The sequence below is a fragment of the Manis javanica genome, chromosome 1 (genome assembly GCF_040802235.1).
Source record: "Manis javanica isolate MJ-LG chromosome 1, MJ_LKY, whole genome shotgun sequence".
In the NCBI taxonomy this organism is placed as follows: domain Eukaryota; kingdom Metazoa; phylum Chordata; class Mammalia; order Pholidota; family Manidae; genus Manis; species Manis javanica.
Genome location: NC_133156.1, coordinates 122,170,539 through 122,194,091, shown reverse-complemented (window position 1 = coordinate 122,194,091; position 23,553 = coordinate 122,170,539). Strand labels below are relative to the sequence as shown.

Here is a 23,553-nt window from a genome sequence, read left to right as displayed (position 1 = left end):
TTGTGCCAGTACCAAATTGTCTTGATTACTGTGGCTTTGTAGTAGAGTTTGAACTTGGGAAGCATAATTCCCCCTACTTTATTCTTCCTTCTCAGGATTGCTTTGGCTATTTGAGGTCTTTTGTGGTTTCATATGAATTTTAGGACAATTTTCTCTAGTTTGTTGAAGAATGCTGTTGGAATTTTCATAGGGACTGCATTAACCTATATATTGCTTTAGGCAGGATTGACAATATTAATTCTTCCTATCCATGATCTTGGAATGCATTTCCATTTATTGGTATCTTCTTTAATTTCTCTCATGAGTGTCTTGTAGTTTTCAGAGTATAAGTCTTTCACTTTCTTGGTTAGGTTTATTCCTAGGTACTTTATTCTTTTTGATGCAGTTGTGAATGAAATTGTTTTCCTTATTTCTCTCTCTGCTAGATCATTGTTAGTGTATAGGAATGCCACAGATTTCTGTGTATTAATTTTGTATCCTGCAACTTTGCTGAATTCAGATATTAGATCTAGTAGTTTTGGAGTGGATTCTTTAGGGTTTTTTATGTACAATATCATGTCATCTGCAAACAGGGACAGTTTAACTTCTTCCTTGCCAATCTGAATGCCTTTATTTCTTTGTGTTGTCTGATTGCCGTGGCTAGGACCTCCAGTACTATGTTGAATAGAAGTGGGGAGAGTGGGCATCCTTGTCTTGTTCCCAATCTTAAAGGAAAAGCTTTCAGCTTCTCGCTGTTAAGTATGATGTTGGCTGTGGGTTTGTCATATATGGCCTTTATTATGTTGAGGTACTTGCCCTCTATACCCATTTTGCTGAGAGTTTTTACCATGAATGGATGATGAATTTTTCAGCATCTATGGAGATAATTATGTGGTTTTAGTCCTTCTTTTTGTTGATGTGGTGGATAATGTTGATGGATTTTCTAATGTTGTACTATCCTTGCATCCCTGGCATAAATCCAACTTGATCATGATGGATGATCTTTCTGATGTATTTTTGAATTTGGTTTGCTAATATTTTGTTGAGTATTTTTGCATCTATGTTAATCAGGGATATTCGTCTGTAATTTTCTTTTTTTGTGGTGTCTTTGCCTGGTTTTGGTATTAGAATGATGCTGGCCTCATAGAATGAGTTTGGAAGTATTCCCTCCTCTTGTATTTTTTTGGAAAACTTTAAGGAGAATGGTTATTAGGTCTTCACTAAATGTTTGATAAAATTCAGCGGTGAAGCCATCTGGTCCAAGAGTTTTGTTCTTTGGTAGGTTTTTGATTACCAGTTCAATTTCATCACTGGTAATTGGTCTGTTCATATTTTCTGTTTCTTCCTTGGTCATCCTTTGAAGGTTGTATTTTTCTAGAAAGTTGTCCATTTCTTGTAGGTTATCCAGTTTGTTAGCATATAATTTTTCATAGTATTCTCTAATAATTCTTTGTATTTCTGTGGTGTCTGTAGTGATTGTTCCTTTCTCATTTCTGATTCTGTTTATGTGTGTATACTCTTCTGGCTACGGGTTTATCTATTTTGTTTATTTTCTCGAATAACCAGCTCTTGCTTTCATTGATTCTTTCTATTGTTCTATTCTTCTCAATTGTATTTATTTCTGCTCTAATCTTTATTATGTCCCTCATTCTACTGACTTTGGGCCTCATTTGTTGTTCTTTTTCTAGTTTCATTAATTGTGAGTTTAGACTGCTTATATGGGATTGTTCTTCTTTCTTGAGGTAGGCCTGTATTGCAACATACTTTCCTCTTAGCACAGCCTTGGCTGTGTCCCTCAGATTTTGGGGTGTTGAATTACTGTTGTCATTTGTCTCCATATATTGCTTGATCTCTGTTTTTATTTGGACATTGATCCATTGGTTATTTAGGAGCTTGTTGTGAAGCCTCTATGTTTTTGTGGGGTTTTTCATTTTCTTTCCATAATTTATTTCTAGTTTTATACCTTTGTGATCTGAGAAACTGGTTGGTACAATTTCAATCTTTTTGAATTTACTGACACTCTTTTTGTGGCCTAGAATATGATTTATTCTTGAAAATGTCCCTGTGCACTTGAGAAGAATGTGTATTCTGTTGCTTTTGGGTGTAGAGTTCTGTAGATGTCTGTTAGGTCCATCTGTTCTATTGTGTTTTTCAGTGCCTCTGTCTCCTTATTTATCTTCTTTCTGGTTGATCTGTCCTTCAGAGTGAGTAGAGTGTTGAAGTCTCCAAGAATGAATGCATTACATTCTATTTCCCCTTTTAATTCTGTTAATATTTGTTTCACATATGTGGGTGCTCTTGTGTTGGGAGCATAGATATTTATAATGGTTATATCTTCTTGTTGGATTGATCCCTTTATCATTATATAATGTCCTTCTTTGTCCCTTGCTACTTTCTGTGTTTTGAAGTCTATTTTGTCTGATACAAGTATTGCAACTCCTGCTTTTTTCCCCTCTGTTAGTTGCATGAAATATCTTTTTCCATCCCTTCACTTTTAGTCTGTGTATGTCTTTGGGTTTAAAGTGAGTCTCTTGCAGGCAACATATACATGGGTCTTGTTTTTTGATCCATTCAGTGACTCTATGTCTTTTGATTGGTGCATTCAGTCCATTTACATTTAGGGTGATTATCGATAGGTATGTACTTATTGCTATTGCAGGCTTTAGATTCGTGGATACCAAAGGTTCAAGGTTAATTTCCTTACTATCTAAGAGTCTAACTTAACTCACTTAATATGCTGTTACAAACACAACCTAAAAGTTCTGTTCTTTTTCTCCTCCTTTTTCTTCCTCCTCCATTCTTTATATATCAGGCATCATATTCTGTATTCTTTTTCTGTCCCTTGATTGACTTTGGGGATAGTTAATTTAATTTTGCATTTGCTTAGTAATTAGCTTTTCTACTTTCTTTATGGTGGTTTTATTTCCTCTGGTGACAGCTATTAAACCTTATGAACACTTCCATCTATAGCAGTCCCTCCTAAATAGACTGTAGAGATTGTTTGTGAGAGGTAAATTCTGTCAGCTTTTGCTTATGTGAAAATTGCTTAATCCCTCCTTCAAATTTAAATGATAATCTTGCCAGATAAAGTTATCTTGGATCCAGGCCCTTCTGCTTCATTGCATTAAATGCATCATGCCACTCCCTTCTGGCCTGTAAGGTTTCTGCTGAGAAGTCTGATGTTAGCCTGATGGGCTTTCCTTTGTATGTGATCTTATTTCTTTCTCTAACTACCTCCTCAAAGACACTTTCTACCCCTTTCTCTTTCTCTTCTTCTTCTGGTATCCCTATAATGCGAATATTGTTCCGGTTTGGATTGGTCACACAGTTCTCTCAATATTCTTTCATTCTTAGAGATCCTTTTATCCTTCTGTGCCTCAGCTTCTTTGTATTCCTCTTCTCTAGTTTCTATTTCATTTATCATCTCCTCCACTGTATCCAACTTACTTTTAATACCCTCCATCATGCTCTTCAGCGATTGGATCTCCAACCTGAATTCATTCCTGAGTTCTTGGATATCTTTCTGTACCTCCATTAGCATGTTGATGATTATTATTTTGAACTCTCTTTCAGGAAGAGTCATAAGGTCCATGTCATTTAAATCTTTCTCTGGAGTTATATTAATTTTACTCTGGACCAGGTTCCTTTGGAGTTTCATATTTGTATGTGGCACCCTCTAGTGTCCAGAAGCTCTACTCTGGAGCTGCTCAGCCTCTGAAGCAATGTCGTGGGTTGCAGGGGAGCAGTATTGGTGCCTGGGGAGAGGGAAGAGCTGTTCCCTGCTTTCTGGCTGCTGTGCCTGTCTCCACTGCCTGAACCAGTGGACTGAGCACACAGATATAAGCTTTTGTTCCAGAGCAGCCAGTATGGGTCCCTGCTTTCCAAAATTGGCTGGAATCTCATTCTTTCCAGGAATTGTGCCTGTATTAACTTTTCAACCCAGTAGTCATGCGAGTATCATGAAAGTACCATGAAATGTAGGTTTGTGCTCCCAGAGCAGATCTCTGGAGCTAGGTATTCAGCAGTCCCAGGCCTTCCACTCCCTCCCTGCTCTGTTTCTCTTCCTCTCGCAGGTGAGCTGGGATGGGGGAAGGGCTTGGGTCCCACATGGCCACAGCTTTAGTATGCTACCGTGTTCAGTGAAGTCTGCTCTTTTCTCCAGGTCTATGTAGTCTGGCGCCATCCTCTTTCCTGTTGCTCTCTCAGGATTAGTTGCATCAACTATATTTTCTATTTGTATCCAGTTTTAGGAGGAAGCCTCTGTCTCTCCTCTCATGCTGCCATCTTTAATCTCCCCTGTTTGGTTCTTAAGAACACAAACTTTGGAGCTACTAGACTAGTTAGTTTACCAGTCACAGCACTGACTAGCTATAGAGGAAGTTGCCTTGCTATTCAAGGCTCATTTATCAAGCGGAAATAATGTGATAGTGATAGATATATTTGTCTTCCATTCCACATAGGCAACCCCAAGGTGAGTTCAGCTGAGATCATGGCTATAAGTGTGCTTTATGCAAACTATAGGCACTGGAATAAAGTTAATGGTTACTGCCGCTCTTAGATTCTGCTTCAATACTGTGAACATCAACTTCACAGGCTCTTTTGGCTTTCCTGCTGGAGAGGGTCAAGTGTAAGGCCCTTCCTTGCTGTGCTTCTAGGGTGTGCCTGGAGAGGATCATTTCCTCAGTTTTGGCCCAGGTCATCTGACGGCATTTTCACTGACTGCACCTTGGCTTTGTCACTGTGTGGTAGCCAGTATCAGAGACTGTATAGTGTTACATTACCTCCTTTCAGCCGAGTCGCTGCTTCCTAAGTCACACTCAATGCAGCTTGTCCATGTTTTGGAACAAGAAAACTTCTTGCTGGCAACCCTGAGTAAGCAATTGAAGACAATATTTATTTTACATGATAGAATAAAAACCCGCTTGCCCAGAAAGATCATGACCTTCTAAGAAAGGGAAAACTTCATTTGTTGTAAACTTAATCAGTACAAGTTGGTATGTTAAAGTAAAGCTTTAAACTGCTTTGCATTAACAAAAGGCCGTGGTGAAGCTTTCATTGTCTTCTGGCCTCACCACTAACTAGTGGTGGCATTTTGGACATCACTGAACCTCTTGGTTTCTTGGCCTCACTCTCCAAACCTGCAGGTCCTGAGCCATGACTTAGCCCCAGTTTTAGACATTTACTTTTGGCTTTTTGATAACAGACTTGGTTTCCAAGGGTGTTTGCAGATTCCCTGTGGTATTATGTTCTCTATAATCGAGTTTGCATAGCATTAAGATGTGTACAAATTAGAGACAGTGCTACATAATTTACTTAGCCTGGGAAAGAGCCTGACACACAGCAAATGCTCAATAATTAACTAATGTATGATTTACAACTGTAGCCAAAGATGTATGAGAACATTGGAATTGTCATTCAGATCATGTTTACTCTCTTCCATCTTAAACTGGTAGAATGATTATCTTGATTGCAGATTTACTCTTTGATTGGCCAATGATATTTTTTATTTTACCTTCCATAATTGCTAGCAGTTGAGTATAAAAGACATACCAGGCATTGAACACACATACCTGTTATCACTTCTGCAAGGTCATTTTATTATTTTCTCCATTTTACAAACCAGGAAACTTCTCAAGGTTTCCCTTTTAGCAAGTGTTGAATCTGTGTTCGGATTCAGATCTATTTGTCACTAAAGCCCCCTCTCTGTAGTACCAGGCAGCCCCTAATATGCTGTAGCCTCTAGATTTGTACTGGATCAATTTATGCTAAAGTGCCTCTGTTGCTTTAATTTTACTGTCTTTGATAAAGTCTTTTCTCCACATGAACTAAATATTTTCCACAATTTTCCCATACTTGTGCCCTGAATGTTTTATATGGTTGAACATGTGATTATTTGGTGAGAATATGCCTTGTCTAATTATTTGATAAGAATATGACTTGTCTGTTCAACAAAAGAACTCCTTGAGAGTAGGAGCTACTATTTGTACATTTATATCACAACACTATTTGCAGTGAAAAGCTCCTGTTATGGTAAATGTTACATAAGTAACTCATTGATTTATGGATTGAATACAATTGCTTAATTATTCTCACCTGCTGCATTTACAGACTTTATCATTGATCATTCATTCAACAAATATCTATTGAGTTGTGATACCTGTAGTAGCCACTGGGCATAATAACAATAAATACAGATCATCATGTATACTTATAATTGAAGGACTAGCACCCTGAAAATCACAAACTGATGTGTTATTGTGGGAGGAATAAAAGTGAAGATGAAGTAAAGGCATATGCTCTTAAATAATAGGCTTTTTAAAGATCAATGTAGCATATCCAGAATTTTTTGCCAAAGAATGATCCAGTGAACTTCTCTGAAACCTAAAATGATTATGCTATTTCTTTCTCATATTAATAATTTATGTTTGTATTAATCCTTGATGAATTTATATCTCTACCCAGATGATATTACATTTCCATTTAGTAAAGAAGGTATTTTATCAGACTGTATTTTTCTAGATTGTTACTACTGATTCTTTAAGGAAAAGAGAGTTATTTCCTAAAGTTACAAAGCCAGGCTTATTGCATTCTCACACACATCTTGCAAAAGTTTCATGTATTACAAGGAATCTTTTTGTATTTGAAAAGCATTCCCTTTGTATAATAACACTTGGCTCTGGAACTCCTGATACAATTTGTTTTAGTTATTCTGAAAATGTCTGCGTCTTCTGTAATACCTTTGACAATAAAATAGGGCCTAATAAAACAGTGAGTGTATCTGAAACTGAACATTTAGACCTAAAGAGTATTTAAGGTTTAATATCAACCTGGAAAGACACTTGGTATAGTGCCCTGGTGTATTTTTTTTTTAACCCTGTCCTGTTCCCTGTTATTATCAACAACTTAAAGACCTAGAAGGCATCTACATATGTTTTTGGTTGATATAACCCCAAAAGAATGGCTTCTACCACATATGCCTATGATCACAATTCAAAATGACTTCAATAGGCTGCAATGCTGGATGGAAGCCAACAAGATGAAGTTGAGCAGGAGATAAATGTACATTTCTTCATTTAGATTCAAAAGGCAGTTGTGCAATTGCAGGATGGAAGCAACTGAGCTTGGCAGCAGTTCATGTGACTAAAAGCTTAATATGAACCAACAGTAAGATGTGGTGGTAAAAGCATATAGTTGTGTGCTTCCTCAGTAAATTATTAATAGTTCACTGTACTCTGCACTGGCCACACTGTATCAGGAGCAATTTGTTTAGTTCCAAGCTCACTCTGGAGCAACTTTGACAAAGCAGAGTAGCTACTCAAGAGGGCTTTGAATCTAATCCAAGATACATCTGTTGGACTCCTGTTTGGGGCAGGCAATGTGCTAACCAGAGTGGGGAATAAAGATATGAAGAGACATTGCCAGTCTTAACTTCAAGGAGATGAAAATTTAAGTGGAGAGCCCAAAGGGTACGCACATGACTATAAAACAAAGCAGACTATGGAGCCAAGAAGCACAAAGAAAGTGCTGTGGGAATTCGGGAGCTGGATGAGTGGTAGGATTTCCACCAGAAATGAGGACAAGGTCAGAGAAAGCCTTAAAAGCAAAGATGCAGAGACGGGAAAATTCAAGGCCTGTCTAGAGCATACTGAGCAGTCCTGGTTGCCTGGAAGAATAGGGTAGGTTTGAGTAGGAAATGAAGCTAAGAAAAAGGTTTGGACCAGAGCACGAGGGCACTGACTCATAGGCAGTAGGAGGGATCACAGGTTGGTGAGCATGTGGAAATAAGGATACATAAGGGTCAGTGGAGAAATGATGTGTATTTAGTGAAGAAAAGAAGACCAAGGCTCCTCTGGTAAATGTGGCCCAGACTGGCTCTGTGTTCTTCCAGAAGCAAAAATTCATCTCAGGAGAAAGGCGTTATTAGCAATCAGATTACAGTTACTTCTAAGCACCATTTTTTTAAAAATCAAAGCTGCACAACAATGAAGAGGTAGCCTAGGACCTGCTAAGCACCATCATGGACGGGCTCAGAGAAAATCTGATAATGACACACTAAAGGGAAAGGTGAGGAGAGGATGCTCAGCTTCACCTAAAACCCTGAGAGTTCTAGGAATTACCCAAGGCCTTTGCAATGTGTAATTATCCATGGTTAAGTTTTCTTTCTTTCTTCTTTGATTTAGGATATCTGTTAGTACATCAACTTCTTGATAAAGCTGGCATGTTATGTCTCTCCAGTTCGGTGAGACGTCAGGCTAACTCTGGTGAAGGCTGCAGCTTTGGCAGTAGCCACTCATCATTATTGCTTTACTTTTCAATGTGTGTGTCATCCTTTTTTACTATGATATATGGCATCCTTTAAAATATGAATTTAACAGATTTTTGTCAGAATCCCCCATTAGGTAAATCAAATGCAAATCAGCAGTTGATACAAGTCCAGTGCAAAGACTTAATTTTACAAAAAACCTCTAGAGCAGTAGGTGTAGGGATAGAACAGTGGGTCATGGAGGTGGAAAGACTTGAGCTCAGAAGCCAGCAATGTCACTTACTACTAGCTGAGTGATCCTGAGCAAGCGATTTAACCTCCCTGTTTCCTAATGTGCAAATGAGGATTGACCACTGTCAGTCCCCACCTTACAGGTTGTTTGGGAGGATTAAATGAAATACAGCATTTAGCATGTGCTTAGCAGTGTAGGGTTTAATTTTTTAAATTCTTGCACTTTACAATGCTGTTTCAAGGAGCCCTTCAGAGTTAAAAATGTTTTTAAAAAACAAAAACATCATCATCATCATCATGGCCAGTTCATATGTGCCAGATATTCTAAGGCTTCGCATGTTGCATCATTTAATCCTCTGAACAACCCTGTGAAGTAAATACTATTATTACCCCTCATTTACTGAGAAACCAGGAAGTTACAGATTTTGACCAGTCACAAGCTACTGAGGGAGCCAGGACTCAAACCAAGCAAACTCTACAGCTTATTACAACCATTTCCTTCTAATACATATGGACACATTTCCCTGTTTTCCTCCCAATTCCATTCCAAATCACTCTGCTGGATAACTTCACACATTTGATTTTTTCAGGGCTGTTTCACAATAATATATTTTTAAGTCTTACTTATTATGCTAAATACATAAAGACCCTAATGATCATGTCTTTGGCCAGAACATTGAGAAAGTCCTTAATAAATGCATGAATAAGTGAAAATTTTTTAATTGTGCAAACATTTAATATGGCCACTTTTAAAAGAAGCACGTTACCCTAATATAACTTCACTATCCTACCACCTCTTTCTGTTACTTGTGATGGAGCAGTCATAGCTGAATCATTCATTTGAAATGAATGTTTTGCTTTTGTTTACCTTACTTATAAATCTTTTATCCCATATTCCTTTTGAACACTGTCCTGGTTTACTCTCTGTCTCTCTCTCTCTCTCTCTTTTTTTTTTCTACCACTTAATTCACTCAAATGTACCCATCCACCAGTTGTTGTTTTCCACACTGGTGGCTGCATTGTTACCCACCTTATCCCTAAATTCCAAGTTAAGGAATAATTTTACTCATCCAGTCCATGCAACATCAGTCTCAAATCAACTGAACTCCACTTCCATGTCCTTTCCTTGGAGCCCTCTAGATCCTGAAGTCTTTTCAGGTTAGTGAAGTTTGATGTAAGGGACTGCCCATAATGTCCTTGGAAAGCTCTTGAGAATTCCTAGATACCCCTTGAAAAACACATCAAAATATGAAACTGAGAAACACATAGGAACTATGTACATCGATGTTATAAAACTAAAGTCAAATTGCAGAAACAACTCCCTTCTGTAGAGGGAAAAAAGCTGTAAAAGTGTTGCGCCCTGATTTGTGGAATACATCAGGAATAATTCAATGCCATTGTCGCCTTTGGCCCTGGGGGCAAAAATGCAGCTTTTTCTGTTTCGAGGAGAGAATGTTCTCTTACTACATGTAAGGCAGAGACCTGCGGGGAAGCCGGCCAGTTGCAGAGTTTTCAGCGCTCTTTTTCACTTGTGAGGTGATATTGCCTTATTGTTCAGGGTCGGGTGGCTGGGGGCCTAATCTCCCACTCCCTGGGTGCGCCTATTCCTTTTCAGATTAGGTAAGAACAATCGATGAACTTTTAAATGCTGAGAAAACTAATCAGAATCAAAAGGGTGTGTGTCGGCCACAGCCCAAGAAGTATGCCGACTGAGATAAAAACACCTGACTGAACTTTTCTCCATTCCATACTTCTCTGCTTTTCAGCTTCCCTGTCTTTCTCTTTTTCTCTCTCCTCCTCTCTGTCATTCTTTCAACTCTCTTCTCTCCACAATCTTCTCAACCCCAGCCTGAAGTTGATCAAAAGGCATGTCATGTCCTTCTCTCCTCAACCCCAGCTCTATCCCCACTTAACTTTACACACTCTCTTAACTGGCCAAAATATAGACTTCAGTTTTTTTAAATCTATTCTTTTATATAGTATAGAAGATTGTACATTCTGGATTTCATTTAGAAATCACTGAGGTGAACACATTTTATTCTCAATTATTTCTCTCTTTTTATAATAAACATATCTTTTTAAAATACCTGAATTTCCATTTCAAGCAACAAACTTAACCCAGGTCCATTCTGGAGTTCTCAGGTTAGGTTATGGTTCCAGAATTTTTCAATGGCAAAGAATGAAGTGGGGAGTCAGGTGACACTGTGAGCACATTTCCTTTGGCCCCAAGAAGCTGCTGCTCCCCAGCCTCATTTCTAGGCCTGGAGTCACAGCCTGCTTCTAGGAATGAGGGTTGGGTTAAATTGGTTCTTAATGTCCATATGTTGCTTTCATTTCTATGAGGCTTTCAACTGCTTTTCTTCTGTGAGGGATAGGCTTTCCTTGGGAAGAAAGGGAACCCATTGAGTCTGACATGTTCTGCAGTCAACTTGACATGCCTTTTGATTAACTTCAGACAAGTCTGGCCCAGTTGTGGAATTCAGTCCCATTTAGCATTCTGCCAGCTAGGAAACGTGCTGTCTTGATCATCATCTTCCTAAGAGTGGCACAGAGCCCAGAACATAAAGGTCTTTTCCATAGCAAGTAACATTATCCAAAGTAAAGAAGGCTATTTTGGTTACTGCAAACTACTCATCCAGAGGTTGGTTGTATATCATGATTCTTTTGTATAAAAAGGCAAGGGAGCTGAGCTCTGGCCTTCAAAGAACTTCCTCTCATTAAACCAAAGCAATTTGCTGCTCTCTGCTTCTCCTTCTACTGGGTATGAAGTCACCTACTTTCCCCATTCACATCACCAACATGGTTGATGGCCCCACTGCGTGATGGCTCATCTTTCCACACGATAGAAGTTTCTTTGTAAAGCCAGGCTTCACAGGTATAACCAAGAGTTAGTCTGGTCAGCCTATTGCCCCCCGCTGTCCAACCCTTGCTTTTCCTTTTAGCTGCTATTTTCTGTGGCCCTGGGTTTCTAAATCTCGGCCAGAGTACAGCCATTCCTTTGTGCTCGGCTGATACAACGAGGCAACCAAAGAAAGGGCCTTGGTCTGCGGCTGTCAGCTGTTACTAATCACTGCTCCCCAGCTCATCGTGGGTCCCGCTCGCCTCTCCCTTTTGCTCTGCTTAGCACACATAAAGAAGATGAATTACTCCCTGGGTCCTCTTAAAAAAAGCATATTGTGAGTCGCATTCCAAAACCGTGAGCGCAGACTGGGCTAATGCATGGGGTGAATGGGTATCTAAATCAACGCTCAGTGGGTCTCGTGGCAGCAGCTGTGGGCCTCTGAGAAGGGAATCTCAGAGCTGGCGCTTCGGAGGGTTGCCCGGAACCTTGCTGAGAGTGAGAGGAAGGCCAGTGGTGGGTTCTCTAGCAGACCGCAGTCCTGGGATGATCACAGGGCTCTGTTCTGCTTAACTGGGTGGTTATGACTAGCACAGAGAAAGCAAAGCTCGACCCCTCAGAGGACCTCACTAGCTGGTTCCCCAGGAGGGGCCGTCTCCACCCCGAAAGTTAAGGAGAAGGGCCCTGGGATGACTATATCCCTTTTCAATGGGAAAGGGATTGTCTACTTAGTCCTACCAGACTGAGGATAAAATGTGATTTGCATGACTTCTTCTGCTACTAATAATGCTGTCTGCTCCACTGATTTTTCTATTTAACAAGCTTTCTTTCAAAAGATAACATTTCCCTCTTACCTTTCTGCACTTCATTGTACTAGGGAACACTACAACTTGAAGAAAGACTTTTCTTGACAGTTTTAAGGGCCAATTTAAAAAACCAGTTTGCCTGACATTATAGGCAATCACCAGCAGCAAGTTGGTAAGGAAGCTTTCTTGTCCTTCTCAGGCAGTGTGACCTCATAAGACTAGGCGGTGTTACAGGAAAAGATGTCAAGGTGTGTGAGAGCATGAGCTGCCACAGCAGGAGGAACTCTTCAGCTGCGGTGAAAGCCCACGTGAAAATACTTGTGGTTTAATGGACTGTAAATTCCAAAGTCATTCTCAGATATCTTTGTGGAGATGATTTAACTCTCTTCACTGAGAATCTCTGATTAAAGTAAAAGCCTTCTTCGCTCAAAATTCCATGAAGCGATCCTTTTCTAAAACTTTTTGCCTCATTACAATGTCCATCAAATTTCTGTTCAAATGAACTGGCCAGATGCCAACAATCAGCACCTCATTTGCTTGGACTCCGCAAGTGAGATGGGTATAGGGGCAGCCCAAAGTCATAGGATGAAAAGACACTAGGAAGGTTCCACATCTCGAGGTTGGGGAAGGGGCCATCACTCGTGGTTCTTCTCTAAGGCCTCTGCGATTAACAGAAGGAGGTGATAGAGCAGTGTTTGCAGACTTTTTTTTTAATCAGAATCTACAAATAAAATATATATGTAATTTACACTGTGACCTGGCCACACATACACACAGACATACACAAACAGCTGAAAAAAGTAACACAAAATAATGCCTTTACTACAGGTGACAAAATGCAATATATTCTATTCTTTTTCAATAATGCATAAAAATGCAAGTCATGACCCACTAAACTGATTTCATAAACTGAATCATAAGCATGTTAGACCCCACCCCTTTCTTCCATCCCCTTCTCTGCTTTTATTTTTTCATTTGTTTGCTCATTCTTCTGTTAACATGTGGACATTTAGGAGTGTGGCAGTTACTTCTTTAGGCTCACCTACAAGAGTGAATCATATTGGCAAAAGAAGGAAAATAATCCAGGAATGGGAAAGGGAGTAGGAAACGGAAGAGGGAGGCATGCTCCTGGTAGTGAGCAGTAGAGGTATGCCAGCCCTTGCCCTTCTGACCACCTGGGGACACCTTGCCATGAATGACCTCCCAGCTCTGGAAATGAAGCTCCAGGAGATGCTGAGTCACTCTTTCCCCACCAGATCTGTCTCTCATTCTTCAAGACAAAATGAACCTCATTATTTTGGATTAATTGGGGAATAGCAACCAAAACTGGTGAGTCAGAATTTTAGAGTATTTTAACCAAAAGCAACTTAAATACTTGTAATCCATACAGCAACCTAATCTGTTAAAAAAGAAACACACAAAGTGTGTGGCTTCTACCCAGCATAACAACAACACCAGTGATAAGAATGACTAGTCATCACGTATGTACTGGCTGCCTTCCTGTGCAGACCCTGTCTAGGAACTGAAACTACATCCAGGAATAAAGCAGATGGTTCTGCTCTCTTGGCACTTAAATTCTAGTAGAGAGACATATAATGACCATAACTAGCATTTATCAAGGGCCTACTTTGTACAGACTATTTATGTAAATTTTCCCTAAGCTTGCAACATAGGTATTATTAGTTTCTTGTCCAAACACTTCCTGTGTAGGAGTCCCTTTAATACCAGTGAACACCCTATGAGGAGCTTTCATTATTCCCATTCTACAGGTGAGGAAACTAAGGCTTACAGAGATCATATGGTACCAGAGTCAGAAGTGGAATCCATGTATTTTAACTTCGGAGCCTATGCTCTTGATCAGTGTGCCATTTTTTCTTTTAAAGAATGTGCTTCTAAAATGTCTGAGATCAGTTTTAAGTAGTGTAATATTGTCTTTTGAATTAAGTTCTGGGTCTATAACCGGCTTACTAATTGTGTTTGAAAACTGTAATACAATCATTCATTACCAACAATCTCTAACCTAATTTTAAAGATTTGCCTTCTGTTCCAGAACCCAAAAACTCATAGAACTTTATTTTTTTTTTATCTAATCTATAAAGGGGCTTCTTTCTTTCTTTTTCTAATCCAGAAGAAACTATTTGAGTGAAAAAAGAACAATTTAGTTTTAGACAGAGATTTGAAGTGGTTTGCTTCGGGCTCACTCCCCACCCCTTCCCTGCCCTTCTTCGGAGACCCTTGGCCCTCTTGCCATTCTCCTTTCTGAGGACTCCAGCAGTGGGCATTGCTTCAGGAAATGGGGGCCCATTTTTCAACCTGTAAATATGAAGTATACTGCATTTTTAGATTTTAACTTTCTTATTAAAAAATCACCTTATATTCAAGTGAATACTGTACACATGAGAGCTCATCCTTGCTTTCCTTACTGTAAGTTTGCCCATCTTGAAATTCTAAGAAGGTTGAGAGCAGGAGGCTTTCATTAGATGAGTGTTTGAGAAGCACATTGTGGAGGAGTACATCTAAAATAAAATGAAAGCTGAAACAAAACAATATTCTTGAATCAGCAGTTGCCATCCCGCCTTTTCTGTCCTTTCTGGGACTGGCCCAGTGGCCCTAGAGGAACAAAGAAACACTAAGAGGATGAGTAGAAAAACAATTCATAACAGAAGCCTTCTTCTTTAAATTCCATGTTTCAAAAAGAGACAGGAATTATTGGGGGCAGTATCCTGAGATACATTAATGTATAAGACATAGATTTTTAGCAGATGGGAGAATAAAACCCATGCAAATAATAGAGCCTTGGGAACTTGATGTCATTTATATGTTATCCTTTAGTACTTGGCTGAATACATATTTCATTTATCCAAGAAGGCATACCAAATATTATACCAAAGAAATCTAATTTACAACACAGACCTACAGAGTTCCACATACATATTTATGGAACACTCCCTTCCCACCCAAACCCCCAAATACCATGAATTTCGTGCATATTTGTTATGCTAAACTGATTACCAAAAGACTGTCTGCATAAATAAAGAGGTAAATGTATCCAGAACCATTTGCATCAAGAAGCTCTCTTCTCTTTCTTTCCTTTCTTTTCAAAGTTCTGCCTATAATACCTAGGTGTCTGAAGCCAAGTCTTAATCTTCTACATTCTTAAAAATGTCTTGTTGGATCTCCTTTAGATGTTTAGCTCATTGGTGAACATGTAATAGGTTTGCAGAAAGGATTAATTGATTGCTTTCTTGATGACTGGTTATTAATGGGTGGATTTCTAGAAAGGAAAATGACCCATGTGCCCACAGCCAGCAAGTATCCATGGCCCTCTGCACTCCATGAGAACATGCTCTGGGGATGGTGAGGAATGTGTACTCATTGATAATCTCTAGCTAGTCTTTCTGGTGACCAATATTACCCATTTCCCCTTAAGGTGGATAAGCTGAGGTACATATCAGTTTTTCTAGTTACTTCACTCCATAGCATTTTCTTCCAGCCAGGTGGCTCATCTCAAATGCCAGAAAGTTAGAGAAAGCTAGCATGGATAACAAGCAAGTGAAATGTGGGTGACTCCCAGTTTCTGCATAAGAAGAGTGGTGTGGTAGAAAGGGTATTCCCTTGGGAGTGTGGGTTCAAATCCTGCTGTGCAACACTGGACAAATTACTTAACTTCTCTGGCCTCATATCTTCACCTTTAAAATGGTATCAACAATATCTGGAACATACAGTTGTCATGAAATTAGATGAATATGTGCCATTGGTTGGAGGTAGGATTTGGGGAGTGAGTTAGTGGCCCAGCACAAAAGTTAACTCAAAATATACAAAACATATAAACATTCAAACATGTCGTTGTAATTGAAAGACCAATCATGGTACTTGCAGCATTTGTACAATATAGTATTTCTTTGGGTTTTAATTCTGATAGCAGATTGTTTTCATAATAAAGATCTCAGTATATTTTGAATGAGGCTGGTTTAGCTAAGCCCAGATCAAATGAAGAAAAAGAGGCCAGTCAAGATCATTATCTTTATTACTCGACCTGGAATGTATTCCTCAAATATGCATTTAGACGATTGTTGTAATACTGCCCCACACGTACCTACACACTCAAATGACCTCCTATCTCCCCCTTGCCCCAAAGCCCTTTTCTCCCATATATTTTAAGTGACAAGACTCAATGAAAACTTTCCCCTTCCAAAATATTTAGGGCTCTTCCTGCCTAAGTTCCCTTTTCTACAAAGTGATTTAGTGCTTTACCCTTGCCCCAGACACTCTGACATCTGTGTGTAGTCTCTGGATAAAGCTTTGTCTTGAAGTTCAGGAGGCTGGGGGAAGGAGATGGGCCCAGAGTTTGGGTAAGGGAGAGGAAGAACTGACTCCCTGCTCACTGTCGTCTTCCAGACCTCGTCTTCCATGTTCCTGGTTCCACCAGGATCAAAGCGATTCTATTTCAGGTCCTTGTATGACAGATTGTCCACATCTGTCCTGCTGTTGCCGTAATGAAAGTATGGCCTTGTTTCTGAGGGTCCCTTTAGCCTTACAAGCTAGGCTCAGAGCAAAGGAGAGAGGTTAGAGTTGGAGGAAGGGAAGGAGGAGGACGCAGGAGGACCAGAAGCAGGGGTGGGCAAGCAGCCAGTGTGGGACACAGACCCCTCTAAGGGAGGGACCTACATGGAGTACTGTTAATGAAGATACTCCCCACACCCTTCCTGGGCTGAAACAATAGCAGCTGTTGCTTTATTCTTTATTCCCTATATTCAAAGGGAAAGAGCCAATATGCAAAGGTCGGTAAGGCCTCCCATTGGATCACTGAATCTCCTTCTGGGCTCATTGTGAAAAGATGCCTTCATGGCTGTCTTCGGCTATTTCAGAATTAGAAAGTATGGAGAAAAAACTTTCACATGAGTTTTCATTTAAAAAACAAAAAAACGAACTATAAACTCCATTTCCTAGAGTTGATAGCCTTGTAGCTGTGGATTCTGGGATAAATTCTGCCCTCCACTCCCCCATGGTGGGTGGGAGGGAGATCTAAGCCTCTTAAGTTGTGTCATTTCCAAAAGAGTCACTGAGATGTGTCCCATTTGCTAGAGCAGTTAGGGAATCTGAAAAGCCATGCCTTCTTTCTTACCTAGGAAAACACCTTGCCTGAGGTAGACTTTGAAGATACCCTGAGAAGGAGGGGAAGAAGGTTTACCATGAAATAAGGTACTCCAGGCCTGCAGAACAAGGTGGAGGCAGGCGGAGAGTGGGAAAAAAACACACCACGATAATTCTTTCTTTTAATTTTAATTAGCTGTGATGAAATGAAACAGCAAAGAAACTATTTGAGAACTTTGGCCTTATAACCCAATGTCTACTTTAAATGCAAATTGAAGACAAACCAGTAGGTGATCAGAAGAATAGCTTAAAATTTACATAAAAACCTCAAAAAAAGACCCTCAAGGACATATGTAAAATGATAATTTTTTAAAAGAATTTATGGCAGTTAATCTGCATGAGTCACCACAGAACTTGAGCTTGAGATATGTTTAGATTACGCTGCCAGAAATTTTAAAGTATCTCTTCATCTACAGACACACACACACACACACACACAAAATCTTCTCTATTCAAACTCCTAGCTTCTCCAACCTAGGAAAGAATTTGTTGCCCTTTCAAATCATTAGAGAGCCATGTGAAATCAACTCTTGAGGCAGACAATGAGTGATCGTGTGTTTCCTGACACAGCTCATAACTAGCCATTCGATGGCTTTTTCCCTTCACCTGTTATGACGCCCTGAGTAAACTGTTGACAAGTTCTCATAACTTGTATAAAATCCGAGTGCTGGGTAGGATGAGGGCAAGGAAATGTAGAAGGAAATACTGTTCCCATTACCTTCCTCTGGAGAATTCTCTGGACTGACTTCCTGAAATTCTCCTTTTGTTTGCCTTCACCAGGAATGGCTGCCCTAGATAGTAAGGCATCAGGGAAGATGGGAATGCGAGCTGTAGTCTATTACATGACTACAACCATCATTGCCGTGGTGATTGGCATAATCATTGTCATCATCATCCATCCCGGGAAGGGCACAAAGGAAAACATGCACAGAGAAGGCAAAATTGTACAAGTGACAGCTGCAGACGCCTTCCTGGACCTGATCAGGTATGTCCTTGCAAGCCCATCCCTTTGGGTATATTTTGACCACACAATCCCTCTTATTTTTGAGGAGCTAATCAAACCCCAGAAGAGGTGTCCAACCGAACTAGCCTTGCTGGGATTTAAATGAGGGTCACATATGTATCTCTTTCTAACAGAAATTAAAGTAAGGATCCGTTTTCTGATCTCATGTGAAAGAGGTGAGGAAAGACTTCGAGAGCCCTGCTTTTAGAATTCAGAATCTGATCACTCAGTTTGCCCCTCAACTGTGCAGCTTATCTTGGAATATTAATAATTCTTAACCTACTTTTCTCAAGTCTTGCTCTTTAAGGCTAATTTTCAGTCAGGTATAACCTGTTCATTGGACTAATCTAATTTAGAACTTGTGATCTCTGTCATCATCCATTAAACACAATAGTTTCTGTCTAAAAGAGATCAGCTGGTCATACCTGGTCCAACTGCCTGTTTTTACTGTTTATAAACAAAGGATTTGGCAGATCAGAAATAAAAGATTAAAGGATCTTTTCTGTATGTACAAACCATACACTGATTACAAATGAGTCTTATCTAATGCTTGAAACTGACTTGATGGTAGAGTCGATCTTACAAAGAACTGTGAAGTAAGCCTAAATTTGATCCTGGCACCTTCCTGCTTGCTCTCTCTCTATACCTGCCCTTGCATCAGTCAGATCATGGCAGGAAACATTGCATATTCAAAAGGATCACTGAAAAGGGTTTACAAAGCTATGGGCAGGGTTTACGGAGCCTACAGGGCGTGGTGAGGTACCAGGGAACTGACAGCAAAGAGGAGCAATTTTTTTGCCACCCTGGCTCTGAGGGACAAAGGAAAGGAGCTGCTGCTGAAACTCAGGCAGAGCTGTGGCCTTGGGAGAGGACCCTGAGAATAGGAGCTGGAGCTCTAATCTGGAGGGAGGGAGCTGCTGCCCAACCTGTCAGAGAGAGAGAGCTGGAGGAATAGCTACATCCACTGCCCTGTGATCTGTCAGCACTTCCCACTGGGCAAGCCCAGCAAGAAGCCAGACGGAAAGAAAATCTACCTGCTACTCTCCAAGGAGCCACCCCCCCAGGGCACAGAGCAGAATGGGGGTGGATCTAGAAGTGCAAATGGAAGCTATCCCAGCACAGGTTTCTGGATCTGCCATGGTGTGGCATTCCTCCACCACATCGCCCACCCAGCCTGTCCTCCCCAAAACTAGCCCTTTTCCACCTTCTTTACAACTTACTTCCATGGTGACTGGTTTGCCAGTCCTAGATACTGTAAAGGGTTCCCATTAGTCACCTAAAAGAAACTCCTCCTAGGGACTTGGTTTCACATGCCATCTCAAGGAATGGGTCTGTGGCAGGTAGATTCAAGAGCTATTTGGACAACAAAGGCTCTCTTCAGCAGCACCTCTCGCTCCCCACCACGAGTGACTTCGTATCATCTGTACGTAAGTACCACCCAGTTCCTCAGAGCCTCTTCTGGAAAACCCTTTTTGGGAAATTAATCACAATTATCTGTAGGTGACAAGCCACCCCATAACATGATTTCATACCAACTTGTCACCTGAGAACTATGACTTAATTTAGTTCATACAATTGATTAGGCTTTTCACCATTTTTTCATGAACTTTACCCTCAGGTAGTTTGGATTAGAAGTATTTTATTATGTTTTCTGTATAATTGCTACTCCTTATTGGAAAAATTGGGATCTTGTCATTTCCAGTCTGGTTGATCCATCAGAGTGCTTTGAGTTTCTGCCCCTCCTTGCCCCAGTGACAAGTGTGTGGCTGACCTGCTTCCACCCAGTCACTGGGGTTGAGCATTATCTTGGAATCTCCTGAATTCACATTTCTATCAAGGTTTGTAGAAATGGACCCACAGAACAGAGATGAGAAGGAAAAGGAAACAGGATGGTCTAGGTAACAGGGAAAAAGAGACAAGAATTTATAACCTTAAAATATGACTTTGATAACATGCAACTTCTGGACTCTTGGGCCCTCCACTACCTGGTGTCCTCTCACACTTGTCAGTCTTGGAGCCCTAATGATAGTTTAATCCAATCTCCTCTTTAACAGATAAGTCATCTGAGACCTAAATGAGTGCCAAGACTTTGCCAAGGTCACACAGCTGGTTAAAGACTCCCCAGCTAAAGTGTTGCCCCTTATCCCTTCCCCCCAGGATCTCAGACACTGCTCTGAGGAAGTGACAAACCCTGCCACGTGGGCTTCAAGTTCAAATGTTGTGGGCCATTTCCCCATTGGTCACCAGTGAGCCTCAGAAGTTCCAACAATTCAAAGTCAATATCCCATTCCTCTCAGGGCCTTTGGGAGGACTTTGTGGAGAACAAAATTCCACAGTCCAACTGTGACATTTCGTCAGACCCTTTGGTCCCTGACACGTGGCACAATACCACAACGGCCACTTCTCACTCTGCTTCTTCCTAGGAGCAACGGGGTTGATGATATAATGTCTGAACAAAATCCCATTGTCTGACAAAAGGACAGATGAGTTGAATTTGGGACTTCCCTGAGAAATAGGAACTACATGGGCCACACTTAGAAATGACAGTATGTCCCATTTTCCCATTTCAAGTCATAAAATCCACCAAAATCTTTCTCTATTTCCATTTGCTGCTTAGTTGAATGCAATCTTTACCTTAGACACAGTGAAAGTTTTAAGGAGCAAACTTATTATTTGGGAAATTTTTCAAGTGATTATTATTTTCTTTGCAGGAATATGTTCCCTCCAAACCTGGTAGAAGCCTGCTTCAAACAGGTAAACAGTCTATAGTTTACTAATTCACCCTTGAGATCCTCTTAGCATATCAGAGTGGGACCCTCTTTGTATCTTTTTTTTTTTCCATTTTTCTGCAATGAGAAACACTTCTCTCACCAACCAGATGAGAAGCACTAGAGTTTTCTGGTGAATTTGGTGAGGCATATGCTGGAAGCAGGGTCTTACCTTATATTGAAGTCTTGTTAGCTGGCAGACACTATATGTCTTGCATACAAATAGCTCATTGAATCTCTGTTAGTTCTTAAGAAGGCTAACCAGACTTTTTCCCCCTCACCACTCCCACATCCCATACACAAAAGTCCACCAAGCAAGCAAACTCAATATGAGATACATTGACAATGTGCTTTAAAGATTAGGGAGTTTGTTCAAGTTTCTTGATCTGATATGAAAAATCAGTAGATTGTTTCTTGGAAATCTACTAAGAGTCTTACAGATTCTAAAGGAGAAAACAGATCAGAGAGGAATGGCATATCATTCACTGAATGCCCACTATGTACCAAGCACTAATGTTATATTTTCTCCTCACATAAATATGATTGGTATCATTTTATCATTTCACTGATGAAGCAACTCATCTATGATAATTCAGAGGCATCATGTAACAGGTACAAGATCTCACAAGTAATAAATAGCAGACCCAGATTTCAAATCTATTGTGCTGGCTCCAAATTTTATCCTCTTTTTGCTCCTACATTCTGCTTCCTAGAAGGGGCTAATCAAGGGTTTGAAATACGTACCTGAGGGCACAATGAGGCCCAGACCCTTTTAGCCCTATATTTAATCAACTCCTGGCTCTCTGTATTGTGGATACCAACACATTGTAGTATTAGGGAACAAAATTAGTAAAGTCCATTCTAACCTCACTTGAATAAAAAAGACTTGTTGCCCAAAATTAAAAAGGAAACAGTTAGACATTCTGGATTAAATAATAGTTCCCAAACATTTCTCCAGATAGTGTCACTTGAACCTTGTTGTAATTCTCTAACCCTTCTGCTTAGGATCTGTAAAACAAACAAAACAAAACCCCGACCTCATGGAGGACCAAGTTTTACACAAATAAGTCACTCTTTGTTTTTTCTCTTTAAAAAAATTTTATTGACCATTTTTAATAGGTAATACATGCATACACTGTAAAACTCAAACAGAATCCTTTCTTTAAAAAAAAAAGCCAGACAGGCCAAAATCTAACTTTCATTATTCAAAAACAACTGTAACCATGAATAATAAACCCCTTTCAATCCAACCCACCAACCCCAGCACCATGGGACTGACTATTTCAGTTAGTCAGCTAGCACTGGGAGGCATGAAAAATGCTGATTTCCAGCAGCACTGGGAAAAGTGCTGACTCATGCAGATTTATTGTATTTGGTTTTGGATTGCATTTACAGAATTTTGAAGGCAAAGCAAATGCATTTTCCCAGATCTATTTATCCTCAACCAAAATGCAAATGACATTGCAGTTTCTGTGTAGAGTATACACTGTGTCTAAGTGGGAAGAGTAGGAGGTGTAGGAAAGGCTAATCAGGATGGAAAACCTACCCTAGACAATCCATAAAATGCACAAGCACCCTAGTGGAATAGAGGTTTAAGAGCTGACTGGAATTGGAGACAAAAAGGGACAGTTTATTTGTTATTTAAAATTACCAGCAGTACCACTGATTGTTCAGAGATATGTCTACAGTACTGACAGCTACCCATGTCCTTGTTTGGGAAGAGCAGTTTCCCATTGGACAAGAAAGTCTCCCATTTATTCTTGGTAGAGAAATGGCCCAGCAGTTCATGTGCAGCTGTGCTTGCTTCCCCTAGACTCTAGATCCAGTCCACATCCATACATGATGACTCTCTCTGATGCCTTACTACCATCAATATGAAAGCCAGGAACTCAACTCCCATCAAAATCGTAGAAGGGTAGGTTTGATTGTTTTGTATGGCCACAGTAATAACTTGGCATCTTCTGTCTGGAGCACCTCTGCAGGAGCTGGGGGGAAAAGACCATCTCTTGAGCAAGAAGAGAAGCTCCTCTATAAACTTGAGAAGTAGATTGTCACCCTCAGGTACCTTCCTTAAGAACTGGTATTATCAGAAATGCCTTGAAGACTGTTGCTTAAGGATTCTTAAATCTTTAATATTCACTGAAATCTCTAGTCCCTGAAGGGCTTTATTATCGAGCAACATGAGCCAGCATTAGTTTAGTACTTTAAAATGTGTAAGACATTCTAATACATTCTTTTTTAAGTTAACCATCACAACAACCCTGTGAGGGAGAACCAGCCCAGGATCCCTGTTTCACAGCTGGGGAATATTAGCAAAAGGGTGTTAAGCAATATGTCCATGGCCCCACAGCTTGATCCCAAAGAGAGTAAAGGCACCAGTGTGAATATTTGGATTTATAAAGTTCTTTTAAGCCCATTATAGTCATTTTATTAGGGTCCAGAGGAAAGCAAAAGCATGTGTGCATGTTGAATCCAGATATCTTCAACCAGATAATACCTCTTTCCTATTA

The 23,553-nt window shown here is 40.1% G+C and overlaps 1 protein-coding gene across 1 annotated transcript in view; it reads left to right on the top strand.

The window, feature by feature from the left end:
* Positions 1 to 23,553, top strand: part of SLC1A3 (solute carrier family 1 member 3) — a 76,013-nt gene that overhangs the window by 41,395 nt on the left and 11,065 nt on the right. The window contains exons 4-5 of the mRNA XM_017658664.3: positions 18,053 to 18,257; positions 20,987 to 21,029. Of these exons, the coding sequence (XP_017514153.2) occupies positions 18,053 to 18,257; positions 20,987 to 21,029 (248 nt within the window). The remainder of the gene's footprint in view (positions 1 to 18,052; positions 18,258 to 20,986; positions 21,030 to 23,553) is intronic.